This window comes from Lithobates pipiens, unplaced genomic scaffold, assembly GCF_037356315.1.
Source record: "Lithobates pipiens isolate NorthernLeopardFrog02 unplaced genomic scaffold, aLitPip1_a1.2 Scaffold_13, whole genome shotgun sequence".
In the NCBI taxonomy this organism is placed as follows: Eukaryota; Metazoa; Chordata; class Amphibia; order Anura; family Ranidae; genus Lithobates; species Lithobates pipiens.
In genome coordinates this window covers 371,623,487-371,649,650 of record NW_027507718.1, presented here as the reverse complement: position 1 = coordinate 371,649,650, position 26,164 = coordinate 371,623,487, and the positions used below count along the sequence as shown (strand labels likewise).

The window sequence follows — 26,164 nt, the reverse complement described above, 5'->3', positions numbered from 1 at the left end:
GCTGTGCGATTACCGATTTTTGTTTTTAACAATAAAGAAACCTTTTAAACGATTACACACACTATTGGAGCCTCCTATTTTCCATACTCTCCGAGACATCTGATCCATCGAGATTTCCGGATGAGATTTGGGTAAGGAGGCCAACCATCTGACCCTGCAGACAGCTATGTCTGCAAGCGTTTACAACTTCGCTATTACAGGAGGTCCACATCTTCTGGTAAGAGTTCCCACTTACAGAGTGATCATCATGAACAAAGAAGGAAAGACGAAAAAAGGACGTTTTTTTGCTTACATTATGAGGCTTGTGCATTTATCCTTTTGGCTAAGATCAAGTGTAATATCTGTTCTTATCAGTTGCCAAAGGAGGCGCTGTTCCATCCCTATTCGAGAGGGTTTGGCCAGCACTCTCCGATGGCGTAATTTGCATCCGGAAGGACAGTTTCGGTAGGGGCCACGTCGTGCCGCCCGACAGTAAACTGGGGGCCGATGCATGGTCGAGTCTGAGCCGTCTGGAAGGGTGCTCTTGGTGAGGATGGGTGCTGCTGTTGGTCCGATCCAGAGGGTCGAGTACCTGGCCTTCTGGCCTGGATTGGGGTAGCTTTAGCCCTGGACAGTCTTTCGGGAATTGTAACGCTTGCTCCTCCTTGATGGGTGGGGAGGAGCGGTCAGTACTTCCCGAATGTAATTAGGTAGGAGTGAGGGGAGCGACGGTGGAGCCTGATGGTCAAGGGCTCTCGCCAAGCTTCCTGATCTCCATGCCTTCCTGTCTGGGGTGGGGGCTGCTGTGGTCCGGACCGTGGGTCAGGGCGGTCTTGAAAGCCTTTGGAGTATGTGCCCCTGGAGTGGCAGTCCAGGGGTGCCTAAAAGTCACTGTGAGTGAGGGTCACATTGATTTTGGGCACCAAGGTCACTGCACCAATAGCACCTGCCTCTTGGGCCGGGCCTTTTGGCGGGGACCAGAGGAATTTTTTTTTATTCCTGGCCAGGGAGGCTGGTCATTGTTTTACACAATGGCCCCCTTTTCACTCTCCTCTTCCCTATACCTTCCCCACTTTTTATTTATTTTATTGTGTGTCAAGTCTTTGTTTGTCACTTTCACTGTTTGCTGTGATTAGTAGGGTCATAGATCCCAGGGCCTGTCCTAAAAGTCTGGGGAGGGGGTGGACATGGCCTTCTGGCTAGCTCACCCTCTTCCTTAGGGTTGGGGGTCTCCCTTCGGGGGAGCCTCACCTAGTATTTGGGTGGGTCTGTTTCAGCAGACCTTCCAAAGAACGGGGTCTGACAGGTTTCGGCCAGGAAGACCAAGTTTTAAAGTGTCCTTGTCCATGTCAGGAGCCTAACGCCCCGGGGGATTCAGGGCAAGGCCCTCTGATTTTAGAGGGCTTGTGTACCCGTTTGCACTTTTTTGTGTCACTCTTTGTGTGTGCATATTTTTTTATGCACTGGGTGAAGTTTTTGAGTGTGTTTTGCACGCCACAGGCTTTCAAAAAATAAATAAATAAAATGAGGCTTGTGCATTAATAGCAAATGCATTTGGAACTTATTTTAGACAGTCACACAGGAGCCCTTAGTTTGCAGATTGAATCTCGTTATGTGTCCTTTATCAATGTGCTCTAAGTAGGCCAAAGATGAGGCTGATGGCAGCAGGCCTATGAGAAAAGCCAATTCCTCTATCCACACAATCAAGGTGGATGCAGGAAAACTCCCCGGTGAGACACTGCATTCTGATAGTGGGAGAAAAGTTTTCCTGTTCGACAGATGTCCATCTAACAATTGACTTCTGTTGAATGGAGACAGTTATACACGGATCAAAATTTGTCAATATTTCAATCCCTCTATGGCCAGCTTTAGCCAATTTAGGCTAAAAACTGAGGCCACATTTTCTGAGTCTGCAGTTCTCTTTGTGTGATTCTGCTTCCCGTTATTTGAATTCTACCTGCTTTCTTTGAGCTACCCTATCACCTTCCCAGTTCTATGTCCCCAAGTGCTAATCTACTCAAAACAGTACATACAAGGACAGTTCCCTCATTCATTGTCTCCTCTCTTTCTTAGCACTGTTTTTTACAGACCCACTACCAGACATTTAAAGTGGTTCTAATGGCATGCTATGCATCAAGATAAAAAATCCTTCTGTGTGCAGCAGCCCCCCCCCCCCCCCAAATACTTAGCCGAGTTCCATCTCGATCCAGCAATGTTGCACGAGAGACTTGGCTGTACTCGACTCTCCCCAATGATTGGCCGAGACACACAGTGTCAGCCAAAATCAGTAAGCCAATGAGGAGAATAAGGGGGTGGGGCCGAGCCATGGCTCCATGTCTGAATGGAGACAAAGAGCAGCGGCTCGGGTCAGGTGCCCCCATAGCAAGCTCCTTGCTATGGGGGCAAGAGGGAGGGTCCAGGAGCATCAGGGGGACTAAAGAGGAGGCTTGGGGCTGCTCTGTGCAAAACCACTGCACAGAGCAGGTAAGTATAACATGTTTTTTTTTTGTTATTTTTAAACAAAGACCTTAATATCACTTTAAATTCAGGTGATGTGCAGGGGATGCTAAAAGTTAGAAAGTCTTAATAAATATGCCATGATTTAAAGTTAAAAATACCATTGCATTGCATCTAAGAGGTTCCACAATAGGTTTAATTACTTACTCCCTGCTGCAGCCGGCTCCCTCGATCTATGCGATAGGTCCCCCCAGCCTGCTCTATAAGCTACTACTAGCTGCAGTCAAATGTTTAGCCCCGCAACTATACCAAGGCTCCACCCACAGACCAGAGTTTCAGGGAGAGGAGGACAGTGCCAGACCTGCTGAGGCTAAATATCAGGCGAGTATGAGTAATACGGCCTTTTCTGCAGGCTGAAAGTGTTACTAAACCCAGGACCCTGCATTCACTATATCTTGTCTCCCACAGTACATGAAAATGCAATTCTTTTAGTAAATATAAACTGCTAAATACATTTTCTCATCAGCATTATATAGCAGTCTTATGACTTCTATTAGTGTCGGGGTAAAGCTTGCAGGAGTTTTCATTTTACTCTGAAAGTCCTAGGAGGCTGCAGGACCCCTGACCCTCTGTCTGGACAGTGCTGATTAACCCTGTGCTAATCAGATGCACCTCCCAAGAAAAGAAAAAAAACTCTCTAGCAATATACATCAAACTGTGCTGAGTTGCCCCAAAGGCCCTGTTCTATCAAGAGATGGATTGGAAACAGTGGAAGAAGGGGAGGATCAGAAGACAAGATCAAACAGTCTTTGTAAACATGCAGAGGATTAACCCCTTAGGTTCCACAGTGAGTATAACAAGCATGCTTCAATGCATATACAGACTGATTTTACTGTTGCGAGTTTAATAAGACATTTAAAAAAGGAGCATTTACCCCTTTGCAATGTAATGGGAAGGGGGGAATGTGCCCACTGCAACGTTTTTCCATTGATAACTTACCACCATTTCTGTACTAAAAGGATAATTTTTATGATTGTTAATACAAAGTACAGCAATATACTTTACCTTGTAAACAGCGTCAATAAACCTCAAGTCACTCTTTGCAGAAAGTTCAACATCTAAGGACACCAGGATTTCTGCGATGTGTGTTGAATAACCAGTAAATGTGTAGCTGATAATGGGCAGCGCTGCAGACGGATCTCCCTTCACCAAACTTTATACATCCATTAACAAATATAAAAAAAAGAAAAAGAATTAGGTGATGCCTGGGAAATTACTTTCACCTGTCTATCAGAAAATAGTAATAACTATTTGCAATGATGAATTTCAATGAGCTGGTAGAAGAGGAAACCCCCAGTGGACACATTATAGAATGAATACCATGCATGGTTTTGAATGACCTAAAATTAACCCCATAATGACAGTGCCATATATGTGTATCTTTAAAATAAGGCAACAAGGAGTTATGTCATATGACCAGCTACTTCAAATCTTGAAAGTAGTGGAATATATTAATGTATTCAACAACACAGTGCAAGCAGCATTGATGTTTGCACTTTTATGATGCCAGAGATTATTTCAGTTGTGTAATGAGCCGTTTGACCAGAGTTCTGCTTTAATTTCACGTTTAGGGGCCATGCACACTGGCTTAAAGAACACGGCTTCTATGGGATTTTTGTGTTCTGCCTGTAGAAGCAGCTCAATGTTATCATCATATGTGTTCTTGCACATTGGGATGATTAGAGGCATATTTAAGCTCTGCGTTTAGGCTGGATTCACACCTATGCATTTTTTTGCTTTTTGCATTTTGCAGATTTGCACTACAGAACGCGTTCCATAGGAAACCATGTTGGCTGGACTGTAGTGCAAATCTGCAAAATGCATAGGTGTGAATCCAGCCTTAGGCCGCGTACACACGGGCGGACTGTTCGCCCAACTTTGTCCGCTGAACAGTGTTTGGGCGGACAGTCCGCTCGTGTGTGGGCTTTCAGCGGACAGTTTCAGCGGACAGTTGGACGGACAAGGTTTTTCGGAATTTCCGAAAAACTGTCCGCTGAAACCTTGTTTGAGCGAACAGTCCGCCCGTGTGTAGGCTTGTTCGTCAAACAGAGTTGCGCGCATGCTCAGAAAGGATTTTCACGCCGAAAGCTATAATGCAGTGTATAGGACGTCGTATTTTTCGTCCCGTCGTACGTGCCGTTCACGTCATCGCGCACGGTTTCAGCAAACTGTTCGTCCGTCGTGTGTGGCCATGTCCGTCCATGCTAAGTTTGAGCGGACTGTTTGCCGAAACTGTTGGACGGACAAAGTTGGGCGAACAGTCCGCGCGTGTGTACGCGGCCTTAGAAGCAGTAGAAAAAAAACCTGCTGGTTTGAGTTTTTGATTCCCAAAACAAGGAAGAAAAAAAAAAAAAATAAATAAAGTCTGCGGTCATTTCCAATGTGTATAGTCTTGCAGTTAGCACAATACCTTGACACCAGATACTTGCGTTTTTGATTGGAGCTTTCTGGCAGAAAAAAATGCTAAACAATCCTAAAAGTGTTTTTTTCTGAAAAGGAAACTGCCATTAGGGCACTTTCACAGTGATCCGTAGCAAAAACATGTTTTCTACTGTGATATTACCGTGTTTGTGGTGCAGTTTTCACAAGGCATGCGACTTGAAAAATCGAATAATTTCTATGCATTTCAATTAGGGAGATACGTTTTTCTTTTTTACCGCAACAAACCTGAACCAAGAATGCAGCAAACAGGATTTTACTAAACACAGCGGGTCCGCAATGGCTCAGTGTGGAGAGTTCCATAGAAATACATGGTAACACACGGTTTGTTTTTTTTTCCCGCTTTTTTTTTTAAACGCAAAAGCAGAAGAAAAACAGATCAGAGTGAAAGCAGCCTCAGCCTGGGTTCACATATATGCGGTGCGATTTTCATGTCAATTTTCAGTGCAATTGTCAAAAGGTAGTTGTTCAGCAGTTCAAGTGAGATTCAGATGCGATTCAGGGATGCGATTGTGAATACCCTTTCGCTCCATGCAAATTACTGCTGTGATTTTCAATCTGCTTTCATATGCTAGAAGTGCCATCCATTCGCTTCTCTACAAAACTGCCTCCCAGCCACTTCTATGCAAAATCGGCTATGAATCACATCCTATGTAAACAGTTATCTCAGAATGCCACAATACTCTATGCCAGTTTATCTCAACTCCAGTCCTCAAGGCGCCCCAACAGGTCATGTCTTCAGGATTTCCCTCAGATGAAACAGTTTTGGCAATTACTAAGGCAGTGAAACTGATCAAATCACCTGTGCAAAATAATGGAGAGCCTGAAAACATGTCCTGCTGGTGCGCCTTGAGGACTGGAGTTGAAAAACACTGGTCTATGCTGTGAAAGTTTGGAACACATTGTTCTAAAACTTGCACAGGACCCTTTTTTAAGCTGGATAAAAAAAAAAAAAATGCACCACAAAATGTGAATGTCGACAAAGTATATCACAAAGATTGCACTCCTCCAGGTCAAGTATGAGATCTTCCCCACTGTAAAAATTGCCAGGTGCCAGCCTTGGTCCACAACCAGAGCATGGCATGAACAGTCAAAAGAAAGAGAAGTGGCGGTACTACCAGGATAACAATTTGTAGTCTATTTGAAATCCTTAGTCTGCATTTACACCTGAGCGTTTTCAGCTCATGAAAGCCCCGAAAAAAGCCCAACAAGCAAAATCCCATTCATTTCAATGGAACCTGTTCACATCTGAGTGTTTTGTCACCTGAAGCAAAATGCCTGAAAAATGCCCTAAGCTCAAAAAAAAAAAACATGCACTTCGTTGGGGCAGTTTACTGCCTTTTACAATGGTGACCTGAACAAAATTGCTGTAAAAATGCACAGGCATGAATGCCACCTAAAAACATCTTGCAAACACATCTGTGGCTTCAGCAAACGCATTTCACACACCTGTGCTTAGTCATCGCTAAATTAGTCACGAGTTCCACTCTGGTTTAAATCTGTGAAACCGCAGGGTGAGGAATAATCAAAATGATGACCCCCCTCTGCAGTCCAACAGACAAAACCAAAAGCACACATAGTATACACTTTCAACAGATTTAAACAGTATATAATGTTAACAACATAATTGTGCAAGAGAAAAAGAGAAACCCAAAAAGAAACGTTCAAAAATACAATAAAAAACAGAAAATATATATCTAAAGATATAGATCCATCTTTGTACATAAGTAACCTGTGTAAATAAAAAATAAATAAAAAACTGATGTAAATAATAAACAAAAAGATAGACATAAAAACATAAATTCAGAAAATCAAAACAAATATTAAACTAAGAACACGGAGCCATTACCCGTAATCTGTGGAGGCAAACAATTATTGTCTCTTTGTAAAATCCCCATAGACCGGGCAATCCCTGTCAATTGACACTACAAGTGCTGTATATATTACATTAGCTTTTTACCAATATTGCAGAATATATATATATATATATATATATATATATATATACACACACACACACATAAAAAAATTATTATTTTTTTTTTGAAAAAAAAGTTTTCCAAACCTACCATGTATGGATTGAAAACCAATTACCAAAAAATACCATCCAGCATACAAAAAAGGAAATGTTGTTATAATAGATATCATATAAAATTCAAAACTGAGCAGACTCCAATCAGGACATATATGCATATATGTTAGATGCCATGCCAAACAGTAAAGGAGTCACATGTGGCCAATCAATATTACAATTATTTCAAACATAATATAAAAACTAAAATCTGTGGCTCACATATAGCTCCTCCCCACCAGCATGTAACAAACACATGACAAAAAAATAATAGATGCATAAACAGGAGGGAAGTGTAGAATCACTCATGGCAGTGGGAAACATCCCATTCAAAGTTTAAACCATCCAGAATCCTTGTTTGTAAATGAAAGATCCAAAACACTTCCCTCCTGTACAGCAACCTAAACAGGTATTTCTGGTACTTCCGATCTCCCGGAAGTTCATCCCCCCTCCTCTTTCCCCTGCAGGCGGGCCAAATGCAAACGCAGTAGGGAACCAGATGTGAAGCTGAAAGGCTTCACTGACTGGTTCCCTTACCAGGAATGGCGGCAGCAGCACCCGGGAGTCGATCCGCAGATAGGTTTGGGTGCCGACATTGCGGACTCCCTGGACAGGTAAGTGCCCTAATATTAAAAGTCAGCAGCTGCAGTATTTGTAGCTGCTGACTCTTACATTTTGTTTTTTTTTGTTTTTTTGTTTTTAGCAGGACCTCCTCTTTAAAAAGATCAAGGTTTCATTAACTTGTTCTTTAGCGCACTTGATAGTATGTTTACCAAGGCAAACGTTGGCTTAAAATGTTTAACTTCCACCTCTTGTTCCAGAACAACAGTTATAAACAAAGATAAACTAACAGAACCTTCTTTTCCTTCTCAGCTATATTTAGACAAAAACTTCAGATGAACTTCTATTATCAAAAACACAACGATTGAAACCAGACATCCCGTTAACTAGGAAAAAGCTGTTTAAAATATCCCGATTGAAATTTTAAAAGGAGAATTCTACTAAACTTTTAGAGAGATGCATTAGATGAGCACACCGTTTTTTTTTTTTTGTTGTTTATTTTTTATTTTGGCATGAGGGTATAAAATGGTATGGTATGGATTGGGCCGTTTTTTTAAAAAACATTTTTCTACTGCCGGCAAAAGTATTGTATTGCCCGCAATTTAAATGTCATTTTTCTTTGTTTATAAATGTTAGTTTTGCTGCAGTAGGTTCTATACACAGTACAGATGAGTAACTCTACAGGCAGACTAAGGGCCAAGCAATGTTACTACATTTACACCCGTCACACCGATCGGGACATTGAAATTGCGCTACTTCACTTGAAGTAGCGCAATTTCAATGTAGTCCTACTTCAGGTGCTACTTGGAAGACATCTGCGCGACTTCAAGTGCAGACGCCTAAACAAGTCTCACCTGAGCTTGCAAAAAGTAGAGCAGGAACTACTTTGAAAATCTGTGCGACTGACGGAGTCTGAATCACACCGATTTGACCGCTTCCAATGTTATTTTAAAATTTGTTATTTAAAACTGTAAAATCGCACCATTACGACTAGGGGCTAAATGAACGAATATATATATATATATATATATATACCAAATGCTTTAAAACTTTCTACATTCCCAAAAGATGATTATTTAAAATATTGGTTTAAAAAGGAAATATAAGTCACAATAAATTTCAACACACACAAAAACCCCCCCCACAAAATAAGGAGTATATTTCCTATATACTTCCAAGGGTTCTTTTCTACAAACTCAGTCTGTATCTGATGGCCAATTTGAGACTATTGGCCAGGGACGGCGACAGCCTTTTGTACAGGTCAGACAGATTTTGCATTCCCATAAAATATAGTAGAGCTGAACAATTAATCATTAAATCGCGATCTCGATTCACCCCCCCCCTGAGGATCTATATTGTTGAATTTGACAATTCTTTTATATAAGTGGAGAGACTATCTGCTCACTCAGCTGTCAAAAGAAAACATCTGGGCGGTCTGCCAAGAATATGAAACATTGTAACTAACCTTCCTTCTTAGATCAAAGGGATACACTTGTTTGTAAAAAAAAAAAAAAAAAAAAAAAAAAAGTATGGGCAGTTTGCCAAGTTATCAACAACTGTAAGTTCAGGAAGTTTAACCACTTAAACTCTCAATCTTTATCCGACACTTCTTTCTTAAGTTAAAATCAATATTTTTTGCTAGAAAATTACTTGGAACCCCCAAACATTATATATATTTTAGCAGAGGCCCTAGGGAATAAAATGGCAATTGCTGCAATATTTTATGCCACACTGTATTTGCCCAGCGATCTTTCAAACGCAATTTTTTGGGAAAAAATACACTTCAAGGAATAAAACGAAAACGCTGCGAGAATCGTGATCTATATTGCAAGCAAAAAAATTGTGATTCTCATTTTAGCCAGAATCGTGTAGCTCTACAGTATAGGAATACGAAATACAGGTCAACTGCAAGTAAAATGCACCCGTCAATGAATTTGAAATGATTTCAGAAGCATCTCAAACTGAGATTCAATGTTCTATTCTACTGAAACAAAATAAGGTAGACATTAATTACAATTCAATTCAAGGTAAGAGGGCCCTCTGCTCTAGAGCTTAAAATCTAAAAGGAAGGGTGAAGTGATACAAAAATTAATAAAAGTGTGGGGATGAGCCGATTTTTTTTTTTTAGGTGGAGGCAGGATAGGCTTCCCTGAAGAGATGAGTGTTCGGTGACCGTCTAAAAACAGAGTAGGAGATAGCTGGACAGATCTGGGTTATGAGTTTCAAAATATGGGAGAGACTCTGCAGACATCCAGGAAGAGAGCGCGGGAAGAGGCAACAAGGGAGGTCAAGAGGTCCCTAGAGGCTTGGAGGGACGGTTTGGATAATATGGTGATGTAGCTTGAGGCAGAGTTGTGGATGGCTTTGTATCATGTAGTTAAAGCATTTGTATACTGGCCGGATGTTTTTCTTTCCCCCCTGCACGGTAAGGTTATAATGTGCTAGTATACATTGCTTACTAGCACATTATGTAAAACAAAGCTGTTCCAGCGCCGCAGGGGCTCCCATCTTCACCCGTCTTGCTTCCGGGTTCACAGGCTCCAGCTGTGTGACTGGCCAGAGCCAGGATGACGTCACTATGGCACATGCGTGCAGGACCCGCTGTTCACTGCACAGGGTTCTGAAGGAAAGACAGAGGTGGCAGTTACTTCAGAGCGCATGCACCAGTGATTTTACTGGCTGCATGTAATGTAAATATCTCCTAAATGGTGCACACATTTACACTACTTATAGGTAAAAGTCCGTAAAGGAAGTTTACTTCCTCTTTAATAATTAGAATTTTATTTGTTGGGCGAGCGGAAGCCAGTGGAGGGATTGGCATAGAGGAGTGGAAGGGTCTGATGAAGTGGATGAGTCTGGCGTCAGCATTCAGGATGGCTATAGGGGGGATAGCCTGTGTAGAGGCAGGCCAAAGAGGAGGGACCTGCAGCAGGCTATAGATAAGAGAGTGAATTATTAGCTTGGTGGTTTGATTGCTTAAAGCGGGGGGTTCCAGCGACCATTCCTATTTTTTTTCAGTCATTGAGCTACATGTAAAAGCATAAATACACTCACTGTTTAGTTTTTTAGTTTTTTGCTGTTGCTGTCCGTTTTCGTTTTAAATAAATATTTATAAAAAAAAGGATTGTGGCCATTCCCATCTTACTTGTGGGCATGTGAAGCCCACAAGCATGGATTTCCTGGATATGGTGAATGCTGAGCTCCCAGCATTCACGCCATTTCCCGCGCATGCTCAGTGTTTACAGAGGGCAGCGCTGTAAACTTGAGGGGTTGCCATGACAGCGGCGGCAGCGAAATCCCGCGGTAACTCGTGGCAGGCATCCACAATGACTCCTTGGAATAATGACAGGAACTCCCAGGAGAGATTGCTCGACAAGAGGAAATGACGTGATATCCGCAGATTACCTGCCCATATCCACAGAGAGCTGAGACAGGAAGCAGAGGACTTCTGCAAAAACACAGGTACAAAAGAAAAAAAAAGAAAAAATCCATTTATTACTGTATAGATTTATGGCATGTAATTAAGCAAAACATGTTAAATGAGGTGGAGCTCCGCTTTAATATGTTACTAAAGTCTTTTTTTTTTTTATATTAAAATAAAACAAACATGTTATACCCATCTGCTCTGTGCAGTGGTATTGCACAGCGACTCCGCCCTCCTCTTCTGGGATCCCCCGTGGTGATCTTGGCTCCTCCTCTTCCTTTCATGACCACCATAGCCAGCCGCTTGCTATGGGGAGAAGCGTTCTCTGCACGCTCCTGACCTGTATCTATGGAGCCACGCTCCATAGATTTACACAGTGGGACTTATGCCCAACCCCCCCCCCCCCCCCCCTCAAACTTCCTCTTCACTGCATTTTATTGACAGCAGCAAGAGCCAATGGCTCCTGCTGCTCCAATGCTGTGTGAAGAGGAGGAAAAGAGGAGAGAAGATGCAGCCGTGCACAACGCTGATCTCTTCTCCCCTCTCTTCACCTTCACACAGGGACACCGAAAACATTTTTTACCTTAATAAAAACCGTGCATTAAAAAGGTAAAAAAATACATTTTTACATTTAGTAAAACTTTAAGAAGGGCATATTTTGGAGATATTACAGAGGTGAAGGCAGCAAGGTTTGGTAATGACTGGATGTGAAACTAGTCTTGAAAAGGAAGATAAGGGAAAGAAACTACTTGTTTTTCCTTTCAATTTAAACACACACACACACACACACACACACACACAGAGCTACTCCCCTAAGGCCCCGTTCACAACCAAGCGATTGTCTGTTTGAGGATTGTAACACTATAACGCACAACAAGCCAAATTCCATTGATTTCAATGGCACCTGTTCACATCTGAGCGTTCTGTCGTCTGAAGCACAATGCCAATCGCTCAAAAACTTTTGGGCAAATTGGGCCCGTAGACTTCAATGGGAATGCTTGAAAATGTGCGACATGAGCGTTTTATCGCTCATTTTCTACTCAAACAGCAGCTCTCTGCCCCTAATCTCATTCACCTCACCTCCCCTTTTTAATTGGCTAAACAAAAATGCCTGAAGCTGTAAAACAATTGTAATAAACATCTAAAAACACTCAAATAAAAACGCCAGTAAATTAGCAAGTGTGAATTGAATGGCACACTGGTGATTTTTATCTGCATACAGAATTATTGGTCAGCAAGTACTCTGTAAGGCCAAGTTTAAAACGTACAGTAATGGGCGTTAAAAACATGTGGTCAAGATGCGTTTTTAGAGTCCTCTCCCCCTTAAACTGTAATCGCCGCAAATGGGGGTGTTTACATGTCTATGTTTTGTGCCCACAGCAAAAACTATCCAACATGCATTTCCCGATCAATGGACGGCAGGGCCCACCAAATGCAAATGGGGAAGCGCCACAAATGCATGCAGCAGTGGCACATTTGTTCTGCAAAAACTGCTAAAACAGGTGGCGAAGAGGTGTCACACTGCCTCCTTGCCACAATTAAATTGCCCATGAAAAGCGATCTGAGCATACATGGGTCACTCTTCAGAGTGGTGGGTTTACACTAGCTACTAAACAAAAAGAAAATAATAGCAACCAATCAAAAATGTTTCAGGAATACCACTGTAAGGCTTCATGCACAATAGAAAGCAAAAAAAATAAATAAAAAATGCTTATTATTTTAGCATTTTTTGCCGGCGTTTAGCAGAGTATGTAATCTACATTTAGTAGCGTTAAGGAGCGGGGCTGCTGGCATCCTTAACAACCAGTGAATAGCTGGTTGGCAAGCCGGCCGTCATGTCCTTCACAACGGATAAGTCACAAGCTGTCAGCGGGAAAAATAAAAATAAAAAATAGCGTAGTCCCCAATCCATAGCTGGCCCTCAACCGAGCATGCAGATCCGGGCCCGCCCCCTATGTGAATAGGTGTGGAGTTCATTGTTTCTTTTGTGCGAATCCCTGGTGTTCCTACCAGTTCCTCTTCTTTCCTACTTAAAACTGACCACACTAAGAAGGAAAGCACAACATGGTCAGTTCTCTAGCTAGCTGGAAACTCAGTGTGCTCTCCTCCAAAGATCATACTTGTCCTGACACAGCTGATCACAGATCAGGGTAAAGAGCCAATCACAGCGGCTCTTTACCATGTGATCAGCTGTGTCCAATCAGAGCTGATCTCAGTGAAAACATAATTTGCCAGTTAGTACCAGTCCTCTCCTCACGCTGACAGCATGTGAGGTGAGGAGAGCCAGCAAGGGGCAATCCACACTGATTATCATCAGCGCTAAGGATGAGCTCCGGCATGTTCGCACAGCCCACATGCAGAGCCCGCCAGGAAGTCGGCGCAGCTCTGCGCTAATCACAGGCAGCGAGACATTGTCCTGATGCGCAGCTGCAGAGATTGGGAAATGTCTCACTGTGATTAGTGAAGCGCAGTGCCGACTTTCCGACGGGCTCTACACGTGGGCTGTGCGAACACGCCGGAGCTCATCCTTAATCAGCACACATCAGTGAGGGAGAAAAATTACTTATTTACAAAATTGTATAACAGAAACTAAGATTTTTTTTTTTTTTAAATGTCAGTCTTTTTTCATTTCTTTAGCAAAAAATAAAAACTCAGTGGTGATTAAACCACCAAAAGAAAGCTCCATCTGTCTCAAAAAAAAAAAAAATTTTTTAAATTATTTGGGTACAGTGCTGCATAAACGCACAATTGTCATTCAGGCTGGGTTCACACTAGTGCGATTTCAAACATGACATGTGATTCGCACTGCTCTGCAGATCACATGCGATGTCTGTGAGATGTGAACTCGCATTGGCACCAAGACGGTGCAGAGCCCTATTTTTGGTCCGCACTGTAATCAGATTGCATGGGTTTTCACACCTACGCGATCCGATTCCTGCACCATTTGGCAGTTCGTACTGCGGTCCAACCTGGGGGTGTCAGTAACTTTGCATTGACACCCGCAGAGGTTTGCAGATATCACCAGCAGGTGATATGCGATGCCGTAACCTGCCGGTACTGGTTCCCGTTTTACATATATGTGAACAGTACTCAATAAAATAAAATAGTAAATAAAAAAAATAAAAAAGGGGTGATCTGGCTAGTGTTGCATGACCAAGCAACTATCCTTACCTGGGATAGTCCACATCTCTGGGATAAGTGATAATTCGCAGCCTCTGTTCCAGTTTTCGGAGGACCCCTTTAATATCGCCTGTTGCCATGATGTCTACTTGGGTTTTAATCAGCCTGAAGAAAAGAAAAAAAACATTTGAAAATTGTTCTTATTAGAAAACAAGGAAAACCACTTTCAATGAGTAACAGATATACTGATAAGTGATAAGATGATATAAAAGATCACATTCTCCTTGTCTGAGGAGTCTGAAAAGGACCACATACCCCAATACTGAGCCCAGGGCAATGATGGGGGCACGGAGTACATGGAACCATCTGCACCAACCTATAGGAGTCCCAGCTGTACACTGATGGGACACAAGGGAGGTCAGGTGAGGGGTGTGCTGTACAAATACCTACAACCTCTGCCAGCGCCCACACACTATACCAGTCAGGAAAGGACTGTTATAAAACCATACAGCGATATCCCCACACACCTGTCCACATACCAACACTGCACCGATAAACTACATCACACCAAGCACAACGGCTCATCCGGAAGTAGAGCGCAGCCTGGGCATCAACAATACACAAACGTTACTCCGACTCCGCCCTCCGCACTGTACGGCCAATGACGGGGCTCGTTTTCATGGAACCAACCAGAAGTCCTCTAACGCATGCCGGCAGCGGGGATAGCAATTGAAAAAGGGGCTCTGGTTGGCCAAGAGACGCGGGGCGTGCTCGGGGGGCGTGTCTGTAGGTATTTGACGGTTGGGCGGCAGACGTTTGGGTTGAGCGGAAGGTTTTGTAGCTGTCATTAGCGGCCGGTGTCCTATCATATTGTGTCCCCCATCGGATAGTGGCCGCTGTGTAATGCGCAGTACACAGCACACACAACGATAATCGGATCGTGTGTACCGGGTATTAGTACAGAGCTTTCGAGAGCTTATCCTGACAGTTCATCTGCTATTCATAGCTCCCAACTGTCCCTGATTTTGAGGGACTGTCCCTGATTTGGAGCAATATCCCTCTGTCCCTCATTCCTTCTCATTTGTCTGATCCATATAGTTGTATAAAAAATGCACTTTTTAGCTATCAATAAGTGATTTCCAGTACTAAACCTTCCATCTGATTTCTAAATTGCTGCATTTGTAAATTCCAAAAGCCAATATAAAGGAATATTGGTAAAAAAAAAAAGCACTTGTGCTTTTAACAAATTTTTTTTTTGTACAATTCTCCTTTAAGGGGGCGTGGCAAGGGGTGTGTCCTATACCTGCATTTTGCTGATAGGTATTGCTCTTTCCCATCTCAAAAAGTTGAGTGGTATGGATATTATCCAATCGGACATACACGAAAATTATTTTTAGTTTATTCAGTACAATTGTCATCCAAAAATACACTACATACGTGACATCACTTCTGATGTTTTTATTCTGTCCTACGAGAATTTTCGTAGGTATGACTTTAGTAACCTCTCCGATTTCGATATGTGACTATCATGCAAAAAAAAAACAGATGATCTGTCATCCGATTTTCAGACTGCGTGTACAAGGCTTAAAGCACGCAATACACCATTGGATGTCAGGTGATGAGACTATCAGACAAATGATTGTACATTATTTTTTTTTGCCTGTAAAGGCTCATACACACTTTAAGAAAATCGGCAAACATTTTTATCCAAGGAACGATCATACGATTTTCGCATAGTGTGTACGCAACTTTAACAGCCAATTCCAACCTTCCGAAAGAAAATTTCCAAAGGGACAAACTCCAAAAATGTTCTCATACGGGAACCAAACAAATTATTTTTGTTTAATGTGTACTATTTTCATACGAGAAAAATCAAAAACGAAAGACTGTACATGATCAGAAACGATAACAAAAGAGAAAGCCTTTATTGAATTTTCGTACATTATTTCCTTCCTCGTTTCTGACTTGCTGTAAAACAACGAGGAAAGTAGGACAATCGTTCGTGCAATTTTCTTATCATACAGTGGTGTGAAAAAGTGTTTGCCCCCTTCCTCATTTCCTGTTCCTTTGCATGTTTGTCACACTTAAGTGTTTCGGAACATCAAACCAATTTAAACAATAGTCAAGGACAACACAAGTAAACACAAAATGCAATTTGTAAATGAAGGTGTTTATTATTAAAGGTGAAAAAAAATCCAAACCATCATGGCCCTGTGTGAAAAAGTGATTGCCCCCCTTGTTAAAATATACTATAACTGTGGTTGTCCACACCTGAGTTCAATTTCTCTAGCCACACCCAGGCCTGATTATTGCCACACCTGTTCACAATCAAGGCATCACTTAAATAGGAGCTGCTTGACACAGTAAGGTCCACCAGAAGATCCTTAAAAGCTACACATCATGCCGAGACCCAAAGAAATTCAGGAACAATTGAGAAAGAAAGTAATTGAGATCTATCAGTCTGGAAAGGGTTATAAAGCCATTTCCAAAGCTTTGGGAATCCAGCGAACCACAGTGAGAGCCATTATCCACAAATGGCGAAGACAAGGAACAGTGGTGAACCTTCCCAGGAGTGGCCGGCCGCCCAAAATTACCCCAAGAGCGCAGCGACGACTCATCCAAGAGGTCACAAAAGACCCCACAACAACGTCCAAGGAACTGCAGGCCTCACTTGCCTCAGTTAAGGTCAGCGTCCATGCCTCCACCATCAGGAAAAGACTGGGCAAAAATGGCCTGCATGGCAGAGTTCCAAGGAGAAAACCACTGCTGAGCAAAAAGAACATCAAAGCTCGTCTCAATTTCTCCACAACACATCTTGATGATCCCCAAGACTTTTGGAACAACATTCTGTGGACCGATGAGACAAAAGTGGAACTCTTTGGAAGGTGTGTGTCCAAGTATATCTGGCGTAGAAGGAACACTGCATTTCATAAAAAGAACATTATACCAACAGTAAAATATGGTGGTGGTAGTGTGATGGTCTGGGGCTGTTTTTTGCTGCTTCAGGACCTGGAAGACTTGCCGTGATAAAAGGAACTATGAATTCTGCTGTCTACCAAGAGATCCTGAAGGAGAATGTCCGACCATCTGTTCGTGTACTCAAGCGGAAACGAACTTGGGTTCTGCAGCAGGACAATGATCCTAAACACACCAGCAAGTCCACCACCGAATGGCTGAAGAAAAACAAAATGAAGACTTTGGAGTGGCCTAGCCAAAGTCCTGACCTGAATCCTATTGAGATGTTGTGGTATGACCTTAAAAAGGCCGTTCATGCTCGAAAACCCTCTAATGTAACTGAATTAGGACAATTCTGCAAAGGTGAGTGGGCCAAAATTCCTCCAGGACGCTGTAAAAGCCTCATTGCACGTTATCGCAAACGCTTGGTTGCAGTTGTTGCTGCTAAGGGTGGCCCAACCAGTTATTAGGTTTAGGGGGCAATCACTTTTTCACACAGGGCCATGATGGTTTGGATTTTTTTTCACCTTTAATAATAAACACCTTCATTTACAAATTGCATTTTGTGTTTACTTGTGTTGTCCTTGACTATTGTTTAAATTGGTTTGATGTTCTGAAACACTTAAGTGTGACAAACATGCAAAGGAACAGGAAATGAGGAAGGGGGCAAACACTTTTTCACACCACCGTATGTATCCACCTTAAAGTAATACCAAAGCTTCATTTTTTTTTGGTTTAAAAATAACAAATATGTTATACTTACCTGCTCTGTGCAGTGGTTTTTCACAGAGCAACCCGGATCCTATTCTTGGGTCCCTCGCTGGCGCTTCTGGCTCCTCCCTCCTGTTGAGTGCCTCCACAGCAAGCAGCTTGCTTTGGGGGCACCCGAGCCGCTGCACTGTGTATCCATTTGAACATGGAGCCCCAGCCCCGCCCTCTCTCTCTCTGCTTATTGGCTCACTGACTTTGACCACAGCGGGAGCCAATGGTGCTTCACTGCTGTCTCAGCCAATGAGGAGGGAGAGTCCAGGACAGCTGAGTCTCTCCTGCAACTTCACTGGATCAAGATGGGCTCAAGTATGTATTAGGGGGGCTGCTGCCCACAGAAGGTGTTTTTTATTTTTTTTTGTTTCACAAAGTTTTTTTTATCTTAAAGTGGAAGTAAACCCTCCTATAATTTTCAGCCAAGGAAGCTGTCATCTTGGCCTCTGTTTAATCTTCAACTGCCATTATGCTGCACATGTGATCAGTTATGACACCAGCCATTGGATGGTGTGACAGTTTGGTTGAGAGCACAACCAATGTGACAGCATTTCCGGCATTTTTTTTGAAACTATTAAATCGTTGGGTTTAATTCCCGCTTTAATGCATTAACCGCTTGCCGACCTGCCGCCATCATTATGCTGCGGCAGGTTGGCTCGTTCCCGCAAATCGCCTTAGCTGTAAGTCGGCTCACGTTGGAAAGCAACATGGTCTAATGTCATATTTCTGGAGTTTCTCTGTCAATGTTACTGCGTTTGTTGATAACAGTGTTTTGGTATTATCCAGAGTTTGAATTGGATCTGTCATATCTGTTTCCTATTCCCAAAGATCAGCCATGCTGATACTTGCAGTTCCATGGCTTTAAATGGTAAAGGTCTGACGTTCTTCCTGGTTGATACCAGGTCTGGAATGTAACGAGTTGCACATCAAACCTTGGAGCATATCTGAAAGAAGAGATCAGGCCTCCATCAAAGCTGGACAACTTGGCTTGGGTCCGAGCTGACTGGTATAATAATACACTGCAAGCAATCTTCAAAGAGAGCCATGGCTGCCAGGATGCTTGATGACGGTGGGTGACAAAGATCTAAAGATCAACAGGCACCTAGAGATGATACATGGACAAATGTCGCAGTCCCGCTAAAAATTATACTTTGCTGCCATTACTAGTAAAAAAAATAATAATAAAAATGCCATAAATCTATTTCCTATTTTGTAGATGCTATAACTTTTGTGCACACCAATCAATATACGCTTATTGCGATTTTTTTTTTTTACCAAAAATATGCAGAAGAATAATGTTGCACGACCGCGTAATTGTCAGTTAAAGCGGCGCAGTGCCGCATCGCTAAAAAATGGCCTGATCATTAACGGGGAAAATCTTCCAGTCTGCAAGTGGTTCATTTAGAACTAAAGGCAAAACTTATTTTGGATGGAGTGGAGAGGGTTTAGAATGCTTGTGAGGTTTTTTATTGATGTCCGTCTCCCCATTAGGGAGATTCATCCTCTCTATTTGTCCTGTTCACCATGTTTGGCTATGGGACAGGATGTGAAGAGAAATTGTCACATCGGGACACAGATGGCGAAAAAAAAAATCTGACGAAGGGTATAACTCTCCCTTGCCCTATCTATCCAATATGAAAAAAAGGTTTTGCCTATAGTTCCACTTTAATTATACCTTGATACAATAAGAAGTTGTGATGAAATGTACAGTTTTACTAACATTTTGCCAAAAGTATTGGGGCGCCTGCATTTACACGCACGTGAACTTTACTTTCATCCCAGTCTTAGTCTGTAGGGTTAAATATTGAGTTTGCCCACACTTTGCAACTATTTTTTAGGGTAGATGAACTTGACTGGCCTGCACAGAGTCCTAACCTCCACCTGATAGAACACTTCTGGGATGAATTAGGGTGGAGACTTAGAGCCAGGCCTTCTCGTCCAACATCAGTACCTGACCTCACAAATGCACTTCTGGAAGAATGGTCAAATATTCCCAATGACACACTCCTAAACCTTGTGGACAGCCTTTCCAGAAGAGTTGAAGCTGTTATAGCTGCAAAGGGTAGGCCAACTCAATATTGAAACCTAGGGACTAAGACTGGGATGTCATTAAAGTTCATGTGTGTGTAAAGGCAGGTGTCTAAATACCTTTGGCAAAATAGTGTATGTTCAGGTGTTAAAGTGTTACTAAACCCAGGACCCTGCATTCACTATATCTAGTCTCCCACAGTGCACAGAACATGGAAATGTAATTATTTTAGTAAATATAATCTGCTGAACAGTCTCATCAGCAGGATATAGCAGCTTTGTGACTTTTATCGGTGTCTGATTAAAGCTTGTAGGAGTTTTTATTCTCCCTTGATTGCTTATGAGGCTGCCGGACCCCTAACTCTCTGTCTGGACAGTGCTGCTTGGCCCTGTGCCCTCCCAAGAGAAAAAAACTCTCTAAATATACACACCACACTGAGCATGTGCTGAGTGCCCCCAAGGTTCTGTACCATGAGGAGATGGATTGGGGACAGAGGAAGAAGGGGAGGATCAGATAAGACAGGATCAAACAGCCGTTTTACACAATGCAAAGGATTAACCCCTTAGGTTCCACAGTGAGTATAACAAGCATGTTTTACTGCATATACAGACTGATTTTTATTGTTGTGGGTTTATTAACACTTTATCACACGTTTTACCTTCAGGCATTAAGGGGTAAATACGTTTTCAGCAGGTCCCAGTCCTGTTATTCCTAGTTTCTCACCACAATGAGAATGGCACCTTACTAAAGCCTTCGGGGATACTCACTTCACCCATCCCAGAAGGTTTTGGGCACTGTCCAGCACACTATGCATCTGCATTGGGGAGCGGGTGCAAGAACCTGGAAGAGATGCCAGGCCCCTGATGATGTCAGTATAGAAGATGGCAATGCAGGACCCAGTGTGCGGTGGAAAAGCAGGTTTTACCTGATAGTGCCCATGGTTTTTGAGGACAACCAGCAGTACAGGTAAGGCTGGAAGCAAATAAACCTTAAAGAAGGGCAGAAGCTTACACCAAAACCAATGAGCCAAAGTTATCCAATGTTGTAAAATATACACCATTACCACAGTGGGGCAGGCTTCAGACTGGTCCCTTTTGCAGGTATAGCTATGTAAACATAACAAAATAAGTGTCTATATGGTTTAAACTCCAGGAATACACTGTCTCACCTTGCTCTGCACATGCTCAGTTGCTTTCTATTTTCAGGCACTGACAGGTTCGTAGAGGCCGATCTGCTGACAGCCTTAAAGTAAACCCTCCTATCATTTCAGTCAAGGAATCTGCCATCTAAGCCTCTGTTTAATTTTCAACTGACATGATGTTGCACATGTGATCAGTTATGACCTCAGCCCTTGGATGGTTTGACAGTTTGGTTGAGAGCAAAACCAATGTGACAGTTACATTCCCAGCATGTACCGTAACTGTTTTTTGAAACTGTAAAATTGATGGGTTGACTTCCGCTTTAAATTAAACCATCCCATCGTTTACAGCCAAGGAAGCTGCTTCTGCTTCTGTGCAACTGCCATGGTGTTGCACATATGATCAGCTATGACACCAGCCATTTGTTGGTTTAACAGTTTGGTTAAGTATACAAGCAAATGTGACAGTTAGCAATCCCGGCATTCTAGCAACGTAACTGTGTTTTTAAACCGTGACATCGATTAGTTTGGGCTTCAGCAAAATGGCAGCCTCCAGCAGGAAGAAACAGGAGCAATGCTGGAGGTAATTTACAGCACACACTTATTCTGGTAGCACATCTATTAATGTGGAATGTGGGTTCCTTGCTAAAGAACGCAATTTTTTATCAAGTTGTTATGGGTAAAGTTCTGCTTTAATCACTTACGGACCGCCCGCCGTCGTTTTATGTCGCTACTTTGAAGAGGAATACTGTTTTTATGGCAGCAGCTAGCTGCCATAACCCCGGTATCCTCTTCTTCAGTGGGTGCTCCGCTTCAAGATAAAAGTGGTCTCTGCAGCAGATTCGCCACAAGATCAATTTTATCGGTGGTGGGAGAGGGTGCCCTCCGTCACTTACTGGAGCTGTCGGCAGTGGCTGAGGCAATCGTGTCCTGTCCCTGGCTTGGCATGAAGACGACTGAGGGGAAGATGGCTCCCACTCATCTTCATACCATTGCATGGCGGAAGCAACGTCAAAACATCACTTCCGCCCATAGCTCTTAAAGGAACTTTTTTTTTCAAATGACATTAAAAAAAAATAAAAAATTGAATTTTTGTGTAAATATGAGATCTGAGGTCTTTTTGACCCCAGATCTCATATTTAAGAGGTCCTGTCATACTTTTTTTCTATTACAAGGGATGTTTACATTCCTTATAATAGGAATAATAGTGACACAGTTTTTTTTTTTTAAAGAATAGTGTAAAAAAAATAAAAGGTAAAATAAATAAAAAAAAATATTAAAAATGTTTAAACGCGCCCTGTCCCTCCGAGCTCGTGTGCAGAAGTGAACGCATATGTCAGTAGCACTTGCATATGAAAACGGTGTTCAAACCACACATGTGAGGTATCACCGCGATCAATAGAGAGAGAGAGCAATAATTCTAGCCCTAGACCTCCTCTGTAAGTCTAAACATGCAACCTGTAGAATTTTTTAAATGTCGCCTATGGAGATTTTTACGGGTAAAAATTTGTCGACATTCCATGAGCGGGGGCAGTTTTGAAGCGTGACATGTTGGGTATCAATTTACTCGGCGTAACATTATCTTTCACAATATAAAACAAAAATTGGACTAACTTTACTGTTGTCTTATTTTTTAACTCAAAAATGTTTATTTTTGCCAGAAAAAAAGTGCTTGTAAGACCGCTGCAGCGGCGCTTTGCCGGCGGTATAGCCGCGCTATCCTATTGATTTCAATGGGTAGGAGCGGTGTATTTCATTGCTCCAAAGATGCGATTAGCAGGACTTTTTTTTACCGTCCTGCTAGCGCACCGCTCCAGTGTGAAAGCCCTCAGGCTTTCACACCGGAGTGAAAGGGGCCGGTTTTTTCAGGCGCTATTTTTAGTGCTGTATCGCCTGAAAACCGCCCCAGTGTGAAAGGGACCTTAGTGGTTAATGAAATGTCCTGCCACACATTTGTATCATAGAAATGCTAAATCGATGTACATACAGAATCTGGCACATTGGTCTCTAATCTTTGTTAACTCTCCTACATATCTCTGGGAGGATTCATAGATCACCCTTCATATGCAGTAGCGCAGCTTCCACTGACTCCGCCCATGAGAAGTCAGCTGTCATCTCAACATCACATCCTCACAAAGTGAAACTCCTTCCTGTCCTGTCACACACAGCAAAGCTGGAGGAGTCTGCATGACACAAGGCGGCTTCCTGTTGTCGTCCCTCTGGGTCACCCTAGCAACAGCCTGTGTATTCCTCCCGTCCACATTCTAGTACTAACCAATGGAAGGCTGCCTGGGAAAGGTGAACAGTTTTGACCCAACCAGCTCCTCGTAGCTCGCTGACACTAAAGTCACATGACCTGCTGGAGAAGTAACCAGTGGGAGCCCAGGAAGCTGACAGTGTGGGAGAGCCGGGGAGGATTTGTTCCATGGCAGAGCTGTAAGTATGTAGATAGAACGATAATAGGCTGTGATCGGAGCCGGTCTGCCTTCACTATGTGTGCTGACCCAATGGCAGAGTATTAGCTGCTATCCACATACTGTGTAAGCCCTGTGTACCCACTGTGTGAGCCCTGTGTGCCCACTGTGTGAGCCCTGTGTACCCACTGTGTGAGCCCTGTGTGCCCACTGTGTGAGCCCTGTGTGCCCACTGTGTGAGCCCTGTGTGCCCACTGTGTGATCCCACTGTGTGTGTGCCCACTGTGTGTGAGCCCACTGTGTGCGCCCACTGTGTGAGCCCTGTTTATTATGGGTGAAGGCTGTACTACTGGGGGTGCTGTGTACCATGGGGGAATGCTGTGCTAATGGGGGTGCTCTGTGTACCACTGGAGGCACACTGTACTAATGGGAGCTCTGTGTATTATGGGGGGAACCCTGCGCCACTGGGGGTGCTGTGTACGAGGGAACGCTGCGCCACTGGGGGGGCTGTGTACCAGGAACGCTGCGCCACTGGGGGTGCTGTGTACGAGGGAACGCTGCGCCACTGGGGGTGCTGCGTACTGTGGGGGGGACGCTGTGCCTCTGGGGGTGCTGCGTACTGTGGGGGGGGGGGGGGTGCTGTGTACTAGGGAACACTGTGCCACTGGGGATGCTGCGTACTGTGGGGGGGGGGGGCGCTTTACTATTGGGGGTGCTGTGTACTAGGGAACACTGCCACTGAGGGTGCTGTGTACTATGGAGGGAATTCTTTACCACTGGGGGTGCTGTGTATTACTGTGTGAGCTCTGTGCACCACTGGTGGAACACTGTACTAGTGGGAGTACTGTGTACTACACAGTACTGTATTGTACTGGGGGTACTCAGTAGTACCCTCCTATACCATTGTGGGTGCTCTATATTGCTGGGAACACTGTACTACACTGCACTATATACCACTGTGGGCATGATGTACTCCTTTGAGCAGATGGAATAGATTTCTCCATCCACACTATACAGAATGGATGGACAAATCTCCTGTGGCTATTAAATTTTGACAGCCGCCATATGTGGCTGTCAGATTACCTGAATGGTGGTTGTATCTGATTGGATATGGTGCTGTTTGGCCTACAATTTTCTGTCTGGCTTCTTTATTTTTCAGTCAATGGGTGGCAGAAAATTTCATTTGGTTCATTAGGAAATTTGCATAGTGTACGTCCAGCTTAAAGTGGAAGTAAATCCTTTTTTGGCACCAATAATAAGGCCTACATTTTAGGCACAGTGAATATCTCCTAAACCCGCATGGTTTAGAAGATATTCACGCTGCATGCAGACACTGACGCATGCACTGTGAAGGGACTGCATACCCATGCCGTCTCTTCACAGCTCCGTGCTGCAGCATGTGACTCTCGTGCAGGAGTGACACAGAGTGGCCAATCGGATGGCTGGAGGACACAAACCTGGAAGAAACACCACGTGAAGATAGAAGGCCTGTCATCGATGACATGCACTGCTGGAGTGCTTCCTTTTAAGGTATTTCATAATGTGCTAGTTAGTATATGATGCATACTAGCAAATTATGCCTTTACCTTTGCAGGTTTTAAAAAAAAATAAAAAATGGTGCTGTTTACTACAGCTTTAATGGCTTAGTCACGCCATATAAGTTGAGCTGTGTTTTGTCTGCACAGATCACTGCAAGGACACCTAGAAAATTATTGTGTATATAGTATGTGCCCTGTGCGCCTCAGTACTGCATTGGGGTGGCTTGGGGTTGGTGCATGTCCTTCTCACTCATTAAAAAAAAGTATAAGTCCTGTGAGGAAGAGGATTGGAGGAGGACTCGGGGTCGGGGGGACTGGAGGAGCGCACGGAGGGGGAGCAGAGAAGGAAAGAGAGGGGAGCTGGAGGAGGATACAGGGGACACTCAGGAACAATTGGTGCAAGGGTGGGGGAAGTTATAATCACTGATCTCCCCATGTGGCAGCAAGCCACGGAGGGGAGAGGAGGAGAAGCATCTGTTATGATGCATCGGGAGCATTTGCACGAGTACAAGTTTTCCTGCAAATACTCGGGACAACCCTAGAAGAAACCGCCAGACTGCAAATCTGTGTACAGAGCCCTTTGTGTATATAGACACAGAACTTTGTGCTGTGATTTTGGCTATAGCGAATTTACAGGTCTTGACCATAAGTCATTGGCTGGGGCCTGTTGACCGAATCCCACTGTAGCCAGTAACAGCGTAGATTTGCAGGGGTAACGTGCAATGTGCACACCCATAACACGGAACAGGCTGGATGACATACATGTACGTGGCCCAATCTGCCCGTGCCACCTGCCTGCAGTAAATGTACTGTGAGCGGGCGGGAAGCGGTTAAATGGTGTTTTGTTTGTAGATTATTTGCCTGCCAGGTGCTTGCAACATGTGTGTATCACACAGACTAAATGAAAAGAGACAATCAGAGTGGTTCTTTACCTTGTGATCGCTGTGAACCAATCACAGCCATCACAAGTGTAAACTTTTGCCTTTGTTTACAAACATTCTGCCCATTCACAACAGAAGTAGAGGGGGATTCAGGTTGGAGTTTTTAAAAGTGCCATCGGCCATCAATGATGAGGGGGGAGGGGAATCTATTGCTACAATTTTACTCTAGACAGTGGATGACTTATAAACGCTAAGTGCAACTTAACTAACTCATGGTTCCTCATTTCCCAAAAAAATGACAAAGTGGCAAAAAAATCACCTTGCAATGTCCACTTT

General features: G+C 43.4%; 2 protein-coding genes across 6 annotated transcripts in view; one reads left to right on the top strand and one right to left on the bottom strand.

The window, feature by feature from the left end:
• CEP44 (centrosomal protein 44) overlaps positions 1–14,796 on the bottom strand; it is a 63,630-nt gene extending 48,834 nt beyond the window's left edge. The window contains exons 1-3 of one of the 4 annotated variants that reach the window (XM_077477221.1): positions 14,651–14,796; positions 14,163–14,276; positions 3,502–3,649 (exon numbers count right to left, since the gene is read on the bottom strand). In XM_077477221.1, the coding sequence (XP_077333347.1) occupies positions 3,502–3,649; positions 14,163–14,251 (237 nt within the window). In that variant the 5' untranslated portion in view covers positions 14,252–14,276; positions 14,651–14,796. Of the gene's footprint in view, positions 1–3,501; positions 3,650–14,162; positions 14,277–14,426; positions 14,575–14,638 lie in introns of those variants that run through there. The other 3 variants (XM_077477218.1, XM_077477219.1, XM_077477220.1) reach the window with 3 other exon arrangements.
• Positions 14,797–23,153: 8,357 nt separating this feature from the next.
• Positions 23,154–26,164, top strand: part of FBXO8 (F-box protein 8) — a 91,058-nt gene continuing 88,047 nt past the window's right edge. The window contains exon 1 of one of the 2 annotated variants that reach the window (XM_077477217.1): positions 23,154–23,431. The gene's annotated coding sequence lies outside the window, so the exon portion shown is untranslated. The remainder of the gene's footprint in view (positions 23,432–26,164) is intronic. The other variant, XM_077477216.1, reaches the window with a different exon arrangement.